This window comes from Zonotrichia albicollis, chromosome 11, assembly GCF_047830755.1.
Source record: "Zonotrichia albicollis isolate bZonAlb1 chromosome 11, bZonAlb1.hap1, whole genome shotgun sequence".
NCBI classification, from domain to species: domain Eukaryota; kingdom Metazoa; phylum Chordata; class Aves; order Passeriformes; family Passerellidae; genus Zonotrichia; species Zonotrichia albicollis.
Genome location: NC_133829.1, coordinates 22,983,858 through 23,004,055, shown reverse-complemented (window position 1 = coordinate 23,004,055; position 20,198 = coordinate 22,983,858). Strand labels below are relative to the sequence as shown.

Genomic DNA, 20,198 nt, shown 5'->3' with positions numbered 1-20,198 from the left:
TGTTTTGAGGCCGATCATGTTTATGTTGGGTTTGGGTGTCTCTGCAATAAAGAAAGCAGGGAATAAAGCCCTGGAACAATGAAACAGAGCAAAAGTGGAATATTTGGATGGTCACTTTGTTCCCTACAGCTATCAGCCAGCTGAATTAGGGGGTCATCTACTGAGGAGTGCAAAGCTTCTTTTACTTCAACCTCCTGGTACCATTGTTTGTGTCCCAGCACTTGGTTTGATGTGAAGAGAAATAAACAAAATTCCACACAACAAGCTGCAACCCAGAACTGAGTGGGAATTACAGAAATAAAGGCCTTGAAAAGCAGCTTTGGAAAGGGTCTCCTTCTGAGACAGTCTGAAACACTCAGGCCTGGCCTGGCTGGGCTTAGGGCTGGCTGCGCTTGGTAAGGGAATGGAAGGGATGGAGTTGGGGTGGGGCTTTGCAGCCATGGAAACGAGAGAACCATGGTGAGCATGTCACAAAGGGGCAGCCCCACGCTGGGCTGGTGCAGGTTGTGCTGGACACGGCCTCAGCAGCAGCAGACATGTCTGGCTCTGCCTTTCTGTGCCGAGTGACAGTGATCGGAGTCACCCGGCCTTGTTCAAAGGCTGGGACCAAGCTCCCAGTGCTGACTGCTCTGAGAGCATTCCCAAACTCAAACCCAGACACTTCTGCCAGCAGAAGCACGGGTTCAAACATGGATTTTACTGGAAAAGGAAAGACCCCTGAAGGAAAAGGTGAGCATAGGAAGGAGCTGAAAGGCCAGAGCCAAATGGAAAAAAAATCCCCCCAGATTTCAGAGAAAACTGGTCCAAGGTGGTCAGTGCTGGCTCTGTGTCAGAGTAGGTGGCTGACAGCTACAGATGATACTGCAAGGATGCCCTGAGGCATCACAACATTCTGCCATTAGTTTACTCTGCTTTCTCCTTTTTGACAGTAGCCAAATCACTCATACTGTCAGCCAGGACAGAGACTGTGGCCACAGGTGATCACAAATTGGACGTGGTCGAGAGATGCAAGTCTTGTTGCTTTCTTCGTCGTCAATGTTGGCATCTATCAGTACATATACATTTCCTGTTCTTCCTCTGCTTGCTGATTTGGTCCAACATTGAGGATGGTTTTAGAGTGCACTAGAAGCACCAAAAAGGCCTGCCTGCTGGCTGAGAGGTCTTTGTGGTTTGCAGAACTAGCAGTCACAGCTGTGTGAGTCTTTCCTGGGGATTCAAAGAAGGCCAGCCTAAAGAAGAAATCTTTTTCCCCCTCGTATCATTGGAGTCTTCCACGTTTCTCTTCAGACTTGATAACTCAGTACTGCTCAGAAGAATTAAATGCAGGCTAGTTCCATGAGAAATAAAACCAAATACATTTTCTCAATAATTAAAAATTATTCCCCTTGAGTACCACACCCATAAGAAGTGTTGATGATAAAAGTGGGAATTCACCTAACTAACTACTTCCCTTGTAAGCATGGCTCAGCCTCACACAGAGGTGAGGGGGGAGCTGGACCAATCTCTGCTGGCAGGAAGGGTCTGGTGGCAGCCCAGAGAGGCTGTGCACATTGCCAGGGAACAGCTGTGCCCTGCACGTGCCCCTGCAATGAGCTGTGCTGCTGCCAGTGCCCCTGGAGCTGTGGGGCTGCTGAGCTGTGGGGCAGGCAGAGGAGCAGGAGGGTGCATGTGCAGCTGAGCCATTCCTGGAGAGCACAGGGCTCTGGGCTCCCTGCTGTCCCAGGGCAGCCCAGAGGCCAGGCTGTGCCTGTGCCAGCTCTGGGCAAGTGGCTCAGGGTTTTGCCCTGGCCTGCCTCAGTGTCTGCCAGCAGGAGCATGTTTCCCTGTGCAGCTGTTTAGAAGTTTGCAGGTAATGTGCCCCATGAAATATACAGCTTTAGCTGTTTTAGGTTTGCGTGGTGGCCTCTGTTCTATTTTGTGACTCCACTTTGCAGGCCTGACTGACTACCCGCTTGCCAAGAGGTGCTCCTTGGCAAGTCCTTCCATGCTCCTTCCCTCCAAGCTGTTGCCTCCCATCCAGAAGAACTCTCGTCCTACCAAGTCAAGCCCAACATGCAGCGGAGAGCAGGAGAATGGGAAAAATGGCCCCGGCTGGGATGAGGAGAGGAGAAAAAAACAGGAGCTGAGTTCAGAGGGAAAAGGATGTAAGGTAAGGAGACCAAGCTAAGTGCAGTGTGGTAAATGTTCACTTTATGTTCTGTTGGCAGAGCTTGGAGAACTTTTCCCTGACAGGAACTGACCTCCTCACTGAAGTTTGAACAGGTTCTGGTTTGGCTCTTTAGCTGCACCAGCAATGATGGGATATGAAGGAAGGATGTGCACCTGCCCCTGCTGCCTCCAGCCCCGTTCCTGGCCATGGCATGGGGCCCTGCAACAACTTGGGCAGTCAGAGACCTTGCAGAGAGCAGGAGGGCAGGGAGCTCTGCTGACCTTGCTCAGTGCCAGGGAGCTTGAGATGATGGATGTGTGGGAGCTGGAGAGCAGCCAGCATGCCGAGAGCTCAGCAGCACCTGGGCTCAAAGGCTGCTGGGGAAGTGTAGGAGGGAAGGGCAGCAGCAGGAGAAATGAAGGGCTTGAGAAATGCAGGTTTTGACATCCTGCAGAATGGTTTTGTGGGGACTTGGCTGGAGATCAGCACTGGCTGTGAGACACCTTAGGGAGAGGGAGAGCAGTGATCTAAAGCCACTGCCATGCCATCCACAAGGCCAGGGGAGGCAGTGGCACCCCAGAATATCCTGATGTCAAACATGTGAATGCCAGCTGGGAATGCAGCCACACTTGCAGAGGAGTGAACACGAGGGCAGAAGTGGCAAATGTGGGACATGAGCTGTCCTTCACCACTTCCCTTTGCAAGGTGAAGTTTCCCTGTCCTGGGCCAAGTTGCGCCATAAGTTTGACTTTTCCTGGCAGGTCCCAGTTAAATGCATATTAAAATGTCTTGAGACATGAACGGAGGCAAGGCTGGATGCTTGATCTGTGTTCTTCTCTTTCCAGACCTCCTTGCTGTATTCCATTGGTGGGGATATGAAGAAGGGGTCACTGGGACCACCTTTGATTCCCCCCATACGCAGGGCAGTGAGTCCCCCTGTGGGCAGTGCTGCAGGGTCCCTGCCAAGCTCTCCCCAGCTGGAATTCCAGAAGTCCCAGGAGATCACGTAAGCCAAGGTGTCTGTTACTCCAGTGTGCTGTTCAGCTCACTCTTCCCTTCTTGTGCGGTTATTTTGCACAGCCATCTGTCTCCTGTATTTAGGCAAACTTCTGTGTATTCAATATTTTACCCATCTATGATGATCCAGCACAATGTCAAACTCAACTCTCATGCCCCAAGAGCAGAGGTGGTGGTGGGGAAGAGGAGGCTGGGCTTCAAACCATCTCAAGATGGGTCCTCTGCTTGACTTGGGTACTGAATCCCTCTGTAATTGTTGTGGTGACATTTGGGAACTGTACTGCATGGGATAGGGTCCTGCAGGTCTTTGAATGCTGTGATCCTTGACTGTCAAATTCTGCAACCGCAAGAATATGCTTGGGCAAATATTGGCTACCGGAGAGGTGTCTGCAAATTCAGATACTGCTTCTGTAAACATCAGGTATAATTTCACTGTGCCTGGGCCTTCACTGTGAAATGAGATGCCAGATAAATTTTGTAATATAGATGTTGGAGAATTTTGGTCAGACATGGCTTGAAGGAAAGAGGCCATGAAAACATACAGCTGATGGAAAAGTAAAAGGCAGCTGTAAGCAGCAATTATCAAGCCTGTTTCCCAGGCATGTTTCTGTAAACAGCAAGAGTTCTCAAGCCTGTCTTCAATAACAAGTAAATACCTTGTCCTTGGATAAAGTATGGGAAAGCAAAGTGACAAACATGGAGGTCTTGAGAATCTTTCATATCAGGGTGAGAACACAAATCTTGGTTTCAATAACAAACCACAGGTATTGAAAACAAAAGGAGGGGTTAATGTGTAATCTGTGACCAATGATGAGCTCGGGTTTTGCAATATGTATGAACTTAATTAACACGGTTATAAAAATGTGCCTGGTTGATCAATAAATTGGAGTTTGATGCTGATCAAAGGATGGGTCGTCTCCCTTCACTTCATCATATAGATGTAAAATCTGATGTATAATCCGTTTGATGTTTAATATTTTGATCTGGGCTTAAGGTCAAAGAGGGCAAGGTGCTAGAGAAGAGGCATAGAACTGCACCTGATGGAAAAATATTGTCTTGGATATGCAAGAGAAAATGTAGCTATTACCCTTATGCAAGTGCTAACAATAAAGAGGGAGTCACAGAAGTATCATGCCAATTGCGAATCTTCAGTGGGGCTTTTAAGGTGTGATCTGAACATCCTTTCCTAGCATCTGAGTTGGAAACAGCCTTTGCTTTTTTGAAAGAGCCAGCAGGTGTAATATCATTTTCAGGAGACAGCAGTGCTCTTAGCCCATGTAGCACGAGGCTGTCACCAGGGTAAGGCACAAGCAGGCAAAGTTAAGCTCTTGCTGCTTCAGAGAGGCTTTAGGAGGCACTTGGCTCCAAAAGAAAAGACAGCAGAACTGGGGAGTTCTGATGCAGGTTGAAGAATTACTGTTGTGTTTTAGCTGGAGCTTGGCCACCTCTGAGTGACTCCAGCAACTGAAAGCTTAAGGACAATGAATCAGCTTTGCATCTTGTTGGGTTTGTGTGTTGCGTTTCCCCCTTCATCACAATGACCTTGTTTAAAAGTTTTGCCTCCTTTCACGGTTCACCCATTCCCTCCCTTCTCTTTCTACCTCCTCACATGTTCTTTTGTCCTCCATTTTCTCCAGGCCAGGATCCAGCTGCAGAAGGAAAGAGAATTCTGAAGATGCAGGTAGGTACAGGGTATGTCTGTCCTAAAATGACCATTGTGTTCTTGACTGAGGTGATATTTGCAAAGCTGGTTAAAACCCATTCTTTTTTAAATTTCTTTAAATTAGTTACAATTTTTTGGTGGACTCAGTGGACTCTCTGAGAGCCCAGTCCCTGGGAGTGTTCTCTGATGGCACAGTGAAAATTCCTCCAGTGTGAAGTGTTGAGTGGTACCTCGGGGCCCCTGAAATGCAGTGCAGGGCAAGGATGCCTTCCTCTCCATCCTGCTCATTCTTTTTATCTCCCTGCTGCCCTTTTAGTATCACAACTAGTAGAGGAAAAAGAAGGCATTTAGCATGAATGAGAGATGTTCCCATTCCTTCCTCCTGCTTTTGAAGGAGAAAGCCTTTCCTTGGGGCAGTTTCTGAGCTGAACCTTTTGAGATGTGAAGGAGATTGATCAACATTGCCTGGGTTTTGCACTGGCAGAAATAGGGAAACCTCCTATGATAGAAAGTCCTTTTGAATTTTCCGGTGAAGGAGAAGGAGAAGAAGGCATCCATATAGATGCATCCTATGCAGAGTGTGGGTTTGTCATCCTGTGACAGCACAAGCCTAAAGCCACCTATGGCAGGTTCACAATGAAAAAATCTCTTCCCAGCTCTCTCTGCCTGTGTCAGTGCTGCAGGCTGAGGCTGGGGCAGGCGATGCCTTCTGCCTTGTCCCTGGCCCTGCCTTGCCTGATCCCTGACAAGTGGAATTGTGCCAGACAAAATGCAGTCTCTGGTGCAGCTGGGTCAGGCAATGCTTTCCAGTTGAAAGCCTCAATGACACTGTTGTTGTTCCTTTGGCATCTCTGGGCATGTAATGATAGGAGAGATGAGACTTGGAGAAATAATTCTGCTGATGCAGCAAAAGTGATCAGAACACCTGATCCCTTTGCTCAGGGAATAAACCCCTGGAACAAGTAAGTAGAGCAAAAGTGGAGCTTTAGGATGAGCTCTTTGTTCCCTACAAAGACAGGCTCACAGAATACAAGGCACATCTAATGGAGAGAGCAAAGCTTCTTTTGCATCTAAAACGTGGTGGCATTGTTTGTGTCCCACCACTTCTTTTGTTGTAAAGAGTAATATAAATTCCCAAAAATGCAAAATCTGACCTGGAATTGAGCGGGACGTACAGAAACAAAGGCCTTCAAAATTACTTTTAAAAACAATTACTTCCTTTCCAGTATCAGATTCTAGAGAGCATTGTGAATTCCCAACTGTTTGGAAGGAAAGAGATCCTGTAGTAGTGGAGAGGCAATGGGCACCACATGAACTAGTAGAGCCCTTCTGTCTTGGCTTGCAAGCTCCATATTATTCAGAGAAATTAAACTGATGCTAGTTTCATGAAAAATAAAAAACAAGCAATCTTTTCAGTAACTAAAATATGCTTTGAATTCCTCATGCATTAGATGGGTTGATTGTAAAGGCATGAGTTCAATTAAATCACTGTCCTGGTTTAGGGCAAATTTGTTAAAGAATCTGCAAAGGAGGGCCCCTCCAGAAAGCAAACCCACACGGCCCCTCCCCCCCCAACTGGTTTGGAAGAATTCCTCAGAGAGAAGTGGAAAGAACCTGTGTTTATTTGACAGACACAGCATCCCCAGCACACGAAATGAACAATACCAGGTGACACCGCTCTGAGAAAGATGACAAAATCAGAAAGTCTCTTTCGGGCGTGGTTGCTCTTTTCTCAGTCCCTCCGGCGCTGGGGCAGCTGCTGCAGGCCAAAACGGTGCGAACCCTCGGTGTTCCCAGGTCCCAGTCCGGAGCGGGTTCAAGATGGTCACAGAACGTATGAATGGGGATACAAGCATCATAACATCACCCCAGGACATTCCACCCCTTATCCCCATGTCATCAACAAACTACAACACATCATGCATTATTCATAGAAAATTTCCATCTGTTTCCCCAAAATTAACAAGCAATACCCATCCTGCCTTCATCACATCCCCACACTGGACCACTGAATCCAGGCCCTATATTACAGAGCTGCAGGATTCCCCCCTTTCACTTTACTCACTTAAAGCTCCATCTATCACTTGCTCAGACCTTTGACACTTACACATTTCCTTCTATATCTCATGTCTGTATGGTTTAATGTACAGACAATGGCAGTAACATCCAATGAACAGTGATATTGCATATCATTCTTACCCCACAATCAGATCTCCCTGAGGTACACATCGTGTTGTTCCATCTCTTTGCATTATCCACAACGTGCAACCTTGTCCCTGAGCAAAGACAACCCCACAAATGGGTTTGTCTGTACTTGAGGCAGAATTGATCCACACAGTCTTCCCTAACAAACCTCTGATATGTACCACTAGGACTTTGTCTCCTTCTATTACATTCAGGGACTCAGACTGGGCAGGACCCGCTCGGTTGGTGGAACCTCGGGTGTTAAATAACCAGGTGGCCTTTGCTAAATGCTGCTCCTAATTTTTGAAAGATCCCCCACCCAAAGCTTTCAACCCGGTTTTTAGTAGGCCATTGTACATCTCCACTTTTCCTGCAGCTGGTGCATGGTAGGGGATATGGTACACCCACTCAATGCCATGTTCCCTAGCCCAGGTGTTGATAAGGCTGTTCTTGAAATGAGTTCCGTTGTCGGACTCGATCCTCTCAGGGGTGCCATGTCTCCACAGAACTTGCTTTTCCAGGCCCAGGATGGTGTTCCTGGCTGTAGCATGAGACACAGGGTAGGTTTCCAACCATCCAGTGGTGGCTTCCACCATGGTCAGCACGTAGCTTTTGCCTTGGCGTGTCTGGGGCAGTGTGATGGAGTCAATCTGCCAGGCCTCCTCATACTTGTACTTGGACCACCGCCCACCGTACCAGAGGGGCTTCACTCGCTTGGCCTGCTTGATGGCAGCACACGTCTCACAGTCATGGATAACCTGAGAAATACTGTCCATGGTTAGATCCACCCCTCGGTCTCGTGCCCACTTATAGGTGGCATCTCTGCCCTGGTGGCCAGAGCCATCATGGGCCCATCGAGCTAGGAATAACTCTCCCTTATGTTCCCAATCTAGGTCTATTTTGGACACCCCTATCTTTGCAGCTTGGTCTACCTGATCATTGTTTTGGTGCTCCTCATTGGCTCTACTCTTGGGCACATGGGCATCTACATGGCGGACTTTCACAGGTAGCCTCCCTACCCTGGTAGCAATGTCTTTCCACTCATCAGCAGCCCAAATTGGTTTCCCTCTATGCTCCCAGTTGGCCTTGTTCCACCTGTCCAGCCATCCCCACAGAGCATTGGCTACCATCCATGAATCAGTGTAGAGATAGAGTTTTGGCCACTTCTCTCTCTCTCAGCAAGGTCTAGGGCCAGTTGAACAGCTTTGAGTTCAGCAAGTTGGCTTGATTCACCTTCTCCTTCGGTAGCTTGTGCAACCTGTCGTGTGGGGCTCCCTACGGCTGCTTTCCACTTCCAGTTCATCCCTACGATGCGACAGGAACCATCAGTGAAAAGAGCGTAGCGTGTTTCCTCTGGGGGCAGTTGGTTATAGGGAGGAGCCTCTTCAGCACGTGTCACTGGTTCTTGTTCCTCTTCATCTGTGACACCAAAATTCTCACCTTCGGGCCAATTTGTAATGACCTCCAAAATCCCAGGGTGATTCAGTTTACCTATACGGGCGCGCTGAGTGATGAGAGCAATCCACTTGCTCCATGTAGCACTGGTGGCATGGTGAGTGGAAGGAACATTGCCTTTAACATCCACCCCAGCACCGGTAGTCAAGGTGCCAGGAGGAGTTGTGCTTCAGTGCCTATTACCTCTGAGGCAGCCTGGACTCCTTCATAGGTAGCCAGGATTTCCTTCTCTGTTGGAGTATAGTTGGCTTCAGACCCTCTGTAGCTTCAACTCCAAAATCCCTGTGGTCGACCCTGAGTCTCCTCAGGCACCTTCTGCCAAAGGCTCCAGGACAAGCCATGGTTCCCAGCTGCAGAGTAGAGCATGTTCTTTACTTCTGGTCCTGTCCTGACTGGGCCAAGGGCTACTGCATGAGCAATCTCCTGCTTGATCTGGACAAAGGCTTGTTGCTGTTCAGGGCCCCACTGGAAATTGTTCTTCTTGCGGGTTACCAGGTAAAGAGGGCTCACGATCTGGCTGTACTCAGGAATATGCATCCTCCAAAAACCTATTGCACCCAGGAAAGCTTGTATCTCTTTCTTATTGGTGGGTGGAAACATTGCTGTGATCTTGTTAATGACATCTGTAAGAATCTGACGCCGTCTATCTAGCCACTTCACTCCCAAAAACTGAATCTCACGAGCTGGTCCCTTTACTTTGCTCTTTTTAATGGTGAAACCAGCTCCCAGGAGGATCTGGATGATTTCCTTCCCTTTTTCGAACACTTCCACAGCTGTGTTCCCCCACACAATGATGTCATCAATATACTGCAGGTGTTCTGGAGCCTCACCCCTTTCTAGTGCAGCCTGGATCAGTCCATGGCAGATGGTGGGGCTGTGCTTCCACCCCTGGGGCAGTCGGTTCCAGGTGTACTGCACTCCCCTCCATGTGAAAGCAAACTGAGGCCTGCATTCTGCTGCCAGAGGAATGGAGAAAAATGCATTGGCAATGTCTATAGTGGCGTACCACTTTGCTGCCTTGGACTCAAGCTCATACTGGAGCTCTAATATGTCTGGCATGGCAGCACTCAGTGGTGGAGTCACTTCATTCAATGCACGGTAGTCCACAGTCAATATCCATTCTCCTTCAGATTTTCGCACAGGCCAAATGGGGCTGTTGAAGGGTGAGTGGGTCTTGCTGACCACCCCTTGGCTCTCCAGCTCTCGGATCATCTTATGGATGGGGATCACAGCATCTCGAGTGGTCCTATACTGCCGTCAATGCACTATGGAAATGGCAATTGGCACTCGTTGCTCTTCTCCCATCAGGCATCCTACTGCAGATGGATTCTCAGACAACCCAGGCAAGGTGTTCAATTGCTGGATGCCCTCTGTCTCTACAGCAGCTATTCCAAATGCCCATCTGAGTCCTCTTGGGTCTTTGAAGTACCCACTTTGAAGGTAGTCTATGCCCAGAATACATGGGGCCTCTGGGCCAGTCACAATAGGATGCTTCTTCCACTCATTTCCCATTAGGCTCACATCAGCTTCCACCAAGGTCCAAGGTGAAATCCTGGGATCCCCCTGTCACACCAGCAATAGAAACAGACTCTGTCCCCACATGTCTTGATGGGATTAATGTGCATTGCGCACAAGTATCGACCAAAGCTTTGTACTCTTGTGGTTCCGATGTGCCAGGCCAACAAATCCACACAGACCAGAAAACACGATTTTCCCTGGCCTCTACCTGGCTAGGGGCAGGGCCCCTCTAAGCCTGGTTATCCTTCTTTCCCTGGGCATATGTTTTGGATGTTCCTTCGAGGGGATCAGACATGTCATCATCATCATACCTGGCCGTTTGGCTATGGGCAGCTGGAGCTGCTTTCCTTCTGGTGGCTTCCTTCAGTTCACCCACCCGTCGTGCCAGAACAGCGGTAGGTTTCCTATCCCAACTTCTCATGTTTTCCCCACAATCACGCAGGTAAAACCACAGCTCAGCTCGTGGGATGTACCTTCTCTCACTATCTGGGAAACGTCTGCCTTGGATACCAGAACCTCTGATCTATACTGCTGAAATTTGGAGAAGGTCTTCTTTAATCTTCTCTCTAAGCTTCTTATGGTTCTCCTCTATCTTATCCTCTAAATTCTGCAGACGTGTTTCTACCGCTGCGATTCTGGCATGTGTCGGGCCATGTACAGCATCTGCATATGCTCGGAGCTTCCTTGCCATGTCAAGCACAGTCTCACCCCTCTCATCCCTCTTCATGATGGCTAAGGCAGAAGCATATTCATGTGGCCCAAGTTGTACAAGTTTTCGCCACATCACAGACGTGCATGGTACTAAGTCTGGGTTCCTAGTTGTTACATCATCTGAGAAGATAATCTCGGCCACTGCCATTTCTCTCAGGCATTGGATCCCTTGCTCTATGGTCTTTCACTAAGTTTGTTGCATATAGAGATCATCTGCGCACAGATATCTTTCTGCAACACTGTCCGAGACCTGTGCCCAGAGGCTGTGTGGATTAGCCCCCTGTCGAAGGAAGGGGACCAGGACACCATATGGTTCATCACAGGCCCTCAGGAAATCTTCTCCTGAGCCTGTGTGCAGGCAGAGCCCTGAGGAGAGTAGGTGCAACACGGTGCAACGGGCTGGGACATGGAGCTGCTGAGCTCAGGGACAAGGTTCTGGTGCAGGGCACAGAGATGTCAGTGCCAGGTGGGCCATGTCAGACATGGTGAGGCTGGGGGTGAGGAGCAGCTTGTCCAAACAGGGTCAGCCCTTAAGGGGCTCATTCTTCTCTGTGCCCAGACCTCCTAAGGAGACATTCAGCATCAAGATCACCTGCGGAAGGCTTCTATCAGCTCTTCTCTGAACTGGAGAAATAGAAAAAGAATCTCTCGATTAAAGAACATTGTGACCCTGCAGGGCCTCATGGAAGGAAGGGGCTATTGTGACACTATGGGAACTTTTGGAACCAAGGGGGTCATTGTAGCACCACTGGAGCCAATGGAACCAGGGGGCAATGGTGACACAGAGGAGCTTCATGGAACTAATTGATCATTATGACACATGGGGTCTTGTGGAACCATGGAGACCATTAAGATCCTTAAGGACTTGTATAACCAAGGGGCCATTATGACACCTCAGGGCATCATGGAAGCAGAGAACCATTGTGGTCCTGCAAGCCCTCATGGAAGCAAGGAGCCATTTGACACTGCTGGGCCCTTTGGAACCAAGGGAACATGAAATAGGTGTGGCTGCCTTGGCCTCCCAGGGGTCACCTGACAGGTCTGGCTGACTTTGGAATGTGGAAGGCTGCTCCCATCTGCCCCTGAAACACTGGGGCTCTGGGATTTTCTTTTTAGGGAAAAAAACTGTACATTTTTTTCCAGGCATCCATGGCCAAAATTAGAATTCCACCTCCAAATTTCTGTGTATCCAAGGATTACTGCCACACAGAAGTTGCCAGGGCAGACAGGTCTGCCTGGTCTTTGCCTCCTGAGGGGCAGCACTCACCCATTTTCCAAACACTGGAAAGGGCTCTCTGCTTTTATTTTTATGGAAGAAAAACATCCATCTTCTCCAGGCACAAATGTCTGAAATTAGGACTCCACATTCATAATTTCAAATATCCAAGAGCTGCTCCAAGCAAACCTGCTAGGACTGACAGGTCAGGCTTTCCTTGGCCTCTGGTGACTGCCGTTCATCAGCTCCTGAAACATAGGGGCTCCGTGGTTTCCTTCCTATGGGGATCAATGTGACATTGGGAGCCTTGTGAAATGAAGGGGCCATTATGGCACTGTAGAGCACCATGGATCCAAGGCACCATTGTGACACTGTGGAGCCTTGTGGAACCAAGGACATCATTGTGGCTCTGTTGGGCCACATAATCCCAATGGGCCAGTGCAAATCAGCAATGTGGGAGTTAGGCCAGGTGTAACTCAGAATCAGCCAGATTTTACCCCAAAAGAATTGGGCTTGAATTTCAAGTCATAAGTATCATTTGTTTAACTTATGTTGAGCCTTGATAGTTCCCCCATAAACCTTTGTGTTGTTATGCTAAGTTGTCCAAGTTCTACTCCCCTATTGGTTAATTGGTTACTTGTTTCTTCTGTATGGTTATTGTTCTGGTTTTCTAGCTCCAAGTGTCCATGTTGTTGTTTCCCTTTTGTCTCAGGTCTTTGGATCCTGCCCCTCATACTGTTCTCAACTTCTCCATGTTTATTGTCTATCACCCTGGTATTAAAGTTCTTTTTGGGAAACTCCATCGAACCTGCTCCTTTTCATTTTTGCAAACCTCACCCTGAAGTCAGGGAACCAGAAAGGTTTGTCACAGCCACCTTCATTGTGACATTTGGCACCCGAAGAGGGACCATGACATTCAGTCACATCAGCTGGGATTAGCTGATGGATAAGCCAGAGCTCCCTGGGATTTTGGATTGTGCCAGGCCCGGCGGTTTCATCGTTGCTTCAAGGGACCTTGCCCAGGATCAGCAGGGACAACGATGGTTTCACCGGCATAGGACTGCAGGTGGGTTTTGGGGATGTGCAAGACATTTATTGCCCATTTTGCCACTGTGTTTTTACAATATGCACCCACGTTCCATTATTGATTTTGAGTGTCCCGGTGGCTCTTCCTCATAAGGCAGAGAAAGAGAAGAATAGGCAGCCAGATGTCCAAAGTAGAAAGGAGGATATATAGATGCTTTAATTCTTACTGATCATGATATAATATTTTCAAAGAACGAATTAAAATCAATCAAGAGATGGATCATAAAAAATTTTCGAGATGCCTCTGCTGATGAAATCCATACCACTGAATTTTTGGACTCAGTGTGAGTTAAAATGTACAATCTTTCGATCGAAAGGGACCCCACTGCACCACACATGCTTCCCATCTTCCATACCATTATTGAGACCCTTCACCAGCAAGCAGTGTGTTGAAAACACAATCCATTAGTAACTCCTAACTCGGGATCTCCCCTCAAATCAGCCTTTCTCAGAACTTCCACGATGGTCCAAGGTGGCAATGGCCATGTAGTCTTGGAGCATCATGCCCTGGAAACTCAAGACGGAAGGAGCGTGAATGTGGCTCAGGAGCCGGTTCATCCTCTCTCCATCTTGGCTCCTCCACTTCCTGCTACCACAACCTTCTCTTCTGTTCTAAATCAATCTCCAGACTCCAGCCCCACAACTGCGGGTCACGCATGTCAATCATTCCACCTTCACCCTGGGCCGTGCCTCCAGAACACCAGCCTGGAAGTCCACCATCCTAAATCAAGGCACTTCCTCCCCAACATCTGACAAAATAGCAACACCCCCTTCCTTACCCACTGGCAAGAATATAACCCACATGGTCAAGGATATTAACCCCAGCTGTCACACTATTTCTAATCCAAATGTTTCTGTTCCAAGTTATTCTTCCTCCCCAGAAGACAGTTTTGATTCCCCAGAGCAACCTCAATCTTCAACTCCAGAAGATCCCTAGGAAAGGATCCAGAAAGAAGCAGTTAAGGAAGGAGACTGGCAAATAGTCTCGAAATTCCTCATTTTCTCCATATGTTATGAAAGAAGGGGGCAGAAGCCCAGGTATCAGCCATTGGTTTATGAGGAAATCAAGGATCTGTGTAGGGCAGCTAAAGACCATAGGAGGGACTTACCTTGTTTTAATGGCCTAATGAGGGCCACATTTACAGCACATGTCTTAACCCCCTATGATTTAAAATATATTATGACCATGTTGTTGTCACCTACAGAATACACCCTTTGGGAAGGGGGATGGAAGTGTTTACTAAATCAAATAATAGCAGACTATGCTAATAATGAGGCAAGGGCAGAATTGGCAACCAACCATCTAGCTGGAGAAGGACAACACAGCCTTCCAGATGATCAAGCAGCAGGTATCCTCAGAGAAGTATTGAATGATATCAAAGAGATGGCTTTGAAAGCTTTAATCCAGGTATTGGATGGTAGCATCCCCAATTTGGACTGCCTTGGGTGGCTGCAGCTAAAGCTTTAGGACAATTAGACCATCCTGGATGCTTGTTAGGTAAGCAAACCAATGCTACTTCCCTCACATTGAGTGGCCTGCTCTCAGATATAGAGGCCATCAGACAGGCCACCTTGCAGAACAGCAATAGAGTTTTTACTCTGGGCACATGGGCATGGCTGTGTAGAGTCTGAGGGCATGTGTTGCATGAACCTCTCCAGGCACAGCTAGTCGATTCACAAGAGCATTCAGGTACTGAAGGAAGGGTTCAAGAAGCTTCAAGTGGAAAACAAAGACTGGTTCAATAAACTCTTCCAATCCTGACAACTAAAGGGTTGCATGATGTCTAACTAAAAGAGGACTGCTAATTGTCTTTATGGTTGTTGTTGAATTGTTAATTGTCCCATGTTTGTTTGGATGATTTGAGAAAGTCTTACAGAATTCTTTCAGTTCCATCTTCATTGAAAAACAGAAAGAGGGAAGATATCCAACACAGGCTCCTCATGAACTCCTTGGAGGAGAGAATTGGCAGCCAGCATGTCACAAAAACCTCTCTGAGACTCAGTGTGGGAAGGAAAATCCTTAAAAGTACCTAAAAGTATCCTTAAATCCATAAAGTACCTTAAAAACCTTGAGTATCTCAAAGTATTAATGAGCCCCACTGAGTGTCAATACAAAGCTCTCATGGGACTCATTAAAGTAGATAATTGGGGCCATGATTGCACAAACCTCTCCCAGAGTCTGTATCAAAAGAGAAACACCAAGTACCTTAAAATAACTGAAGTATTCTGAAGCATTAATGAGCCCCACTGAGTGTTGGTACTGACAAAGCCTCTCCGGGGACTAATTACAGCAGATAATTGGAGGTCATGATTGCACAAACCTCCAAGAGATTCCAAGGCAAAAGCCAAACCCAAAGTCCTTTGAAAAACTGCAGTCCCTGCAGGGAGCATTCAGGAGCCCCCAAGGCCATTCCTGAGCAAGGCTCCCCAGGGAATCCTTCCAGCAGATCCTTGAGACCACTGGGATGTGGGCTAGGGGAGGGTGCTGAGGGCAGGACAAGGGGCTGACAGTGCCCAGCCTGGCTGGGGCTGTGCCAGGAGGCCCCAGGGCCTCAGGACAAGGCATCTCCTCGCAGCCCTTGGTGGCACAGACCCTGCTGTGCCCCAGGGCACCAAGACTTGGCTTCTCTTTGTCCCCACCTGTCATCACTGCCTCCAGTTCTCTGTTCTGCCTGGGACCTGGGGACACTTTCTCAGTTGTGTCCCACACTGAGACCCATTAAAAGTCCAAAAAACTTTGTAGTTGGATTCTGACTTGGAGTTCTGGAGAGGTTTTTTCAGCTCCCTCTCAGGGACTGATGTTCAGGGCCTCAGCACAAAGCCCCAGAGGCTCATTAAAGTGCCTCTGCTGTGTCTGTGCTGCTGAGTTGAGCTGGGCTCCTGGCACAGAGGCAGTTCCTGGTAACCAAGAAGAGCTTCAAAAGCACATTTCTCTTGATGAGCACCTCTAGTGTCAGCCCAGCAGGGCTGGGGCACTGCCTGCAGCCACCCTGGGAACAGCACAGAGGCACAGAGAGCTTCAATCAGTCAGGGCTGGGAAGGTGCTGAGAAGTGCCTGGGGCACAGTCACTGCCAGCCCTTGGCACAGGAACCTCTGGCTGCAGGACAATGCAGCTGCAGCTCCTGGAGTCATCTCCTCAAGCTGGAACATCCCAATGCCTACAGACCCTGTGAGTACATTCTCTGATTGTCTCTTGTGCAGAGCAGCCAGGGGTGCCCAGGGCTGTGCTGAAGAGCAGGGTCCTGCAGCCCAGGGCGCTGTGCGGGGGCAGGGACTCTGCTGCCTGCCAGGGACAGCTCTCAGCCGGCCCTGGCAGCTGCTCCCAGCGCTGGGGGACAAGATGTGGGCGGGGAGTGAGAGCTGGTAAGCTTGGAAGTGTTCTCCTTCTGTGATGAGGATGCTGCATTGCTCAGGACTGCTCCCAGCATGGCATTTTACTGCAGAAAATGTCCAAATAGCTTATACATGGAGCTCAGCAAAGCAGAAGCTGCATAAGAGGGAAAATCCTGCATTTTTAATGTAATGCTGTGGGTTGCCTGAACGGGAAATCGCACATATGTATTAATCTCTCTTTTCAGAATGGTATTAAAAAAAAAAACAAACAAAATCTCCCGGATCTGAATAAACCAGGCAGTGAAAGAAATTACCACAAGACCTCTTAGAGGCAGCATCACTGTCGCTTTTCCAGCATCCTTGGGGTTGCTCTGATGTTGCCATCAGAGCCTGCAGAGCCAGAGCTGCCCCTTGGCAGTGCCTGAGCTGGGAGGGGTCTGCAGGGCAGAGCTGAGCCCCCAGGACTGGGCTGGGCTCTGGCAGCACTGGCAGGGCTCAGCCCTGGGCACAGGGAAGCAGCTGCTGGCAGGGACAGCCCTTGGCAGGTAGTGGGGGGAAAGTGCCCCCAGGCTGTGCTGGGATATTTGAAGTCCTCTCCAAGCCCAGATATCCCATAATTTCTTTTTTTACAGATCATCATGTAAAGACAGCACAAATGTCCAACAGCAGCTCCATCGGGCACTTCCTCCTGCTGGCATTGGCAGACACGCGGCAGCTGCAGCTTCTGCACTTCTGCCTCTTGCTGGGCATCTCCCTGGCTGCCCTCCTGGGCAACGGCCTCATCATCAGCGCCGTAGCCTGCGGCCACCACCTGCACACACCCATGTTCTTCTTCCTGCTCAACCTGGCCCTCAGTGACATGGGCTGCATCTGCACCACTGTCCCCAAAGCCATGCACAATTCCCTCTGGGACACCAGGAACATCTCCTACACAGGATGTGCTGCTCAGCTCTTTTTCTTTCTCTTCTTTATTGTGGCAGAGTTTTATCTCCTGACCATCATGTGCTACGACCGCTACGTGTCCATCTGCAAACCCCTGCACTACGGGACCCTCCTGGGCAGCAGAGCTTGTGCCCACATGGCAGCAGCTGCCTGGGCCAGTGCCTTTCTCTATTCACTGCTGCACACAGCCAATACATTTTCCTTGCCCCTGTGCCATGGCAATGCCCTGGGCCAGTTCTTCTGTGAAATCCGACAGATCCTCAAGCTCTCCTGCTCAAATTCCTCACTCAGGGAACTGGGGCTAATTGCAGTTAGTGTCTGCTTGCTATTTAGCTGTTTTGTGTTCATTGTTTTCTCCTATGTGCAGATCCTCAGGGTCGTGCTGAGGATCCCCTCTGAGCAGGGACGGCACAAAGCCTTTTCCACCTGCCTCCCTCACCTGGCTGTGGTCTCCCTGTTCATCAGCAGTGCCATATTTGCTCACCTGAAGCCTCCCTCCCTCTCCTCCCCATCCCTGGATCTGGCTGTGTCAGTTCTGTACTCAGTGGTGCCTCCAGCCCTGAACCCACTCATCTACAGCCTGAGGAACCAGGAGCTCAAGGCTGCTGTGAGGAGACTGATCACTGGATGCTTTCAGGAACATTAAACTGCTGCACGATTTCTGCAAATCACTTGTAATAAAACTAGTTTTTGATACTTCTTGTTGGTTTCATTTTGGAGATTTCTTTCCTTTGTTTTAGTTTTTTCATTCTGTCCACAAAGAAACATCATTGCTTGTGCCATTTCTCATTTTTTTTCTCTCTACCTTCCCTGTGGCCACAGACTGTGTCAATGGGGGACTGCACTCTTGGTGTATTTAAGGGAAGTAAAGGATGTCCCAGCAAAGTTTTCTGCAGAGATGCCCTTTTGTTGCCTTCTCTGGAGCTGCAGCAGCAATGTCTGTGTGCAGAGCTGGGGGCAGATCAGTGCTGGCACATCAGCGCTGCTCCTGCTGGCCACACCATTCCTGAGCCAGGCCAGGAGCCATTGGCCTTCTTGGCCACCTGGTCACACTGATGGCTCATGTCCAGCCTGCTGTCCATCAGTCCCTGCAGGTCCCTTTCTGCCTGGCTGCTGTTCAGCCACTCCATCCCCAGCCTATAGCACTGGGGCCAAATTGCAGGGCCTGGTACTTAGACTTTTTAAACCTTAAATTGCTGGATTCAGCCCCTCAATCCAGCCTGTCCAGGTCTCTCTGCAAAGCTCTTCTACCTCAGATCAACACTCACATCCAGCTTGGTGTCATCTGCAAAGATGTCCTAGGTTCCAGGGGGCCCCTCAGTGTCACAATGGCCTCTTGGTTGCACAAGGCCCTGCACTGTCACACTGTTCTCCTTGGGTCCATGAGACCATGCAGAGCAACAATGGTCTCCTTGGTTCCGTGGGACCCCAAAATGTGACAGTGGACTCCTTGGTTCCGTGGGGCTTCACATGTTCTTGTTGGTGCTGCAGTTTCACAGAGGCCCCTTGGTTCTATGAGGCCCCAGAGTGTCACAATGGCCCCATGGGTACATGAGGTCCCACACTGTCAACCATGGTCTCTGTAGTTCCACAAGTCCCCTCAGTGTCACAATGGACTCCTTGTTTCCACAAGTCCCCTCAGTGTCACAACATTCTTCCAGATCCCCTGAGGCCCCCTCGTGTCACAGTGGCCCCTTGGTTACACAGGATCCTGCAGTGTCACAATGTCCCATCGGTTTCATGAGGCCCCGCAGTGTCAGAATGGCCCCTTGGTTCTGCTGGGCCCTGGAGTCTCCCAATGGTCTCCTTGGTTTTGCAGTGTCAAAATGGTGAAACCCCTTGGTTACACAAGGCCCTGCAGTGTCACAATGGCCTCTGTGGTTCCACAAGGTCCCAGAGTGTCACCATGCACTGCCTCGTTCCATTTGGCCCCAGAGCACAGCAGTGGACCCCTGGTTCTATGGAGCTGCACGGTGTCACCATGGTCCTCTTAGTTCCATGAGGCCTTGCAGTGTCACAATGGCCCCGGAGTGTCCCAGTCATCACAGAGTGACAGAATTAAATAGGCTGGAAAAGACCTTTAGGATCATCAAGTCCAACCAATGCCCTAATACAGCCTTGTCACCCAGACCATGGTGCTAAGTGCCACTGGAGAGGGACAGTGACTCTGCCACCTCCCCCTGGCCAGCCCATTCCAATTCTCACCCTTTCTGTGAAGAACTTCTTCCTATTGTCCAGCCTGAACCTCCCCTGGTGCCGCTTAAGGCTGTGTCTTCTTGTCCTGCCCTCCAGCAGATCCACACTCACACCCAGCTTGGTGCCATCTGCAATTTGTGAATGGTGGACTCGATCCCCTCCTCCAGATCATCAGTGAAGATATTAAACAGGACTGGGCCCAGCACAGACCCCTGGGGGACACCACCAGTGCCTGGACACCAGCTGGGTGCAGCACCATCCCACCACTCTCTGGGCCCAGCCTCCAGCCAGCTGTTAAATCTCCCAGTGAGGAGGGAACCTGCCCAAGCTGTGGGCTGCAGCTTTTCCAGGGAATGCTGTCAGAGACAGTGTCAAAGGCTTTGCTGAATTCTAGGTACAAAACATCCACAGCCTTTCCTACATCCACAGGTGGGTCACCGGGTCATAAAAGGAGACCAGGTTGATCAGGCAGGACCTTCCACTCCTAAATCCACGCTGGCTGGCTCTGACCCCTCGGCCATCCTGTGGGTGCCCTGTGATGGCACTCAAGGTGATATGTTCCATAACCTTGCTGGGCACCCAGGTCAGGCTGACAGGCCTGGAGTTCCCCAGATCCTCCTTCCAGCCCTTCTTGGGGATGGGCTCACACTGACACCTCCAGTCCTCTGGGACCTCCCTGCTGAGCCAGCACTGATGGTGAATGATGGAGCGCAGCCTGGGGAGCTCA

The 20,198-nt window shown here is 49.5% G+C and overlaps 1 protein-coding gene across 1 annotated transcript; it reads left to right on the top strand.

Moving 5' to 3' along the window:
• Window positions 1–16,988: 16,988 nt before the first annotated feature.
• LOC141730602 (olfactory receptor 14J1-like) lies at window positions 16,989–17,921 on the top strand. The gene has a single exon (XM_074549748.1). It carries the CDS (start codon window positions 16,989–16,991, stop codon window positions 17,919–17,921), a length of 933 nt encoding a protein of 310 aa, XP_074405849.1.
• The last annotated feature ends 2,277 nt before the right edge of the window (window positions 17,922–20,198 follow it).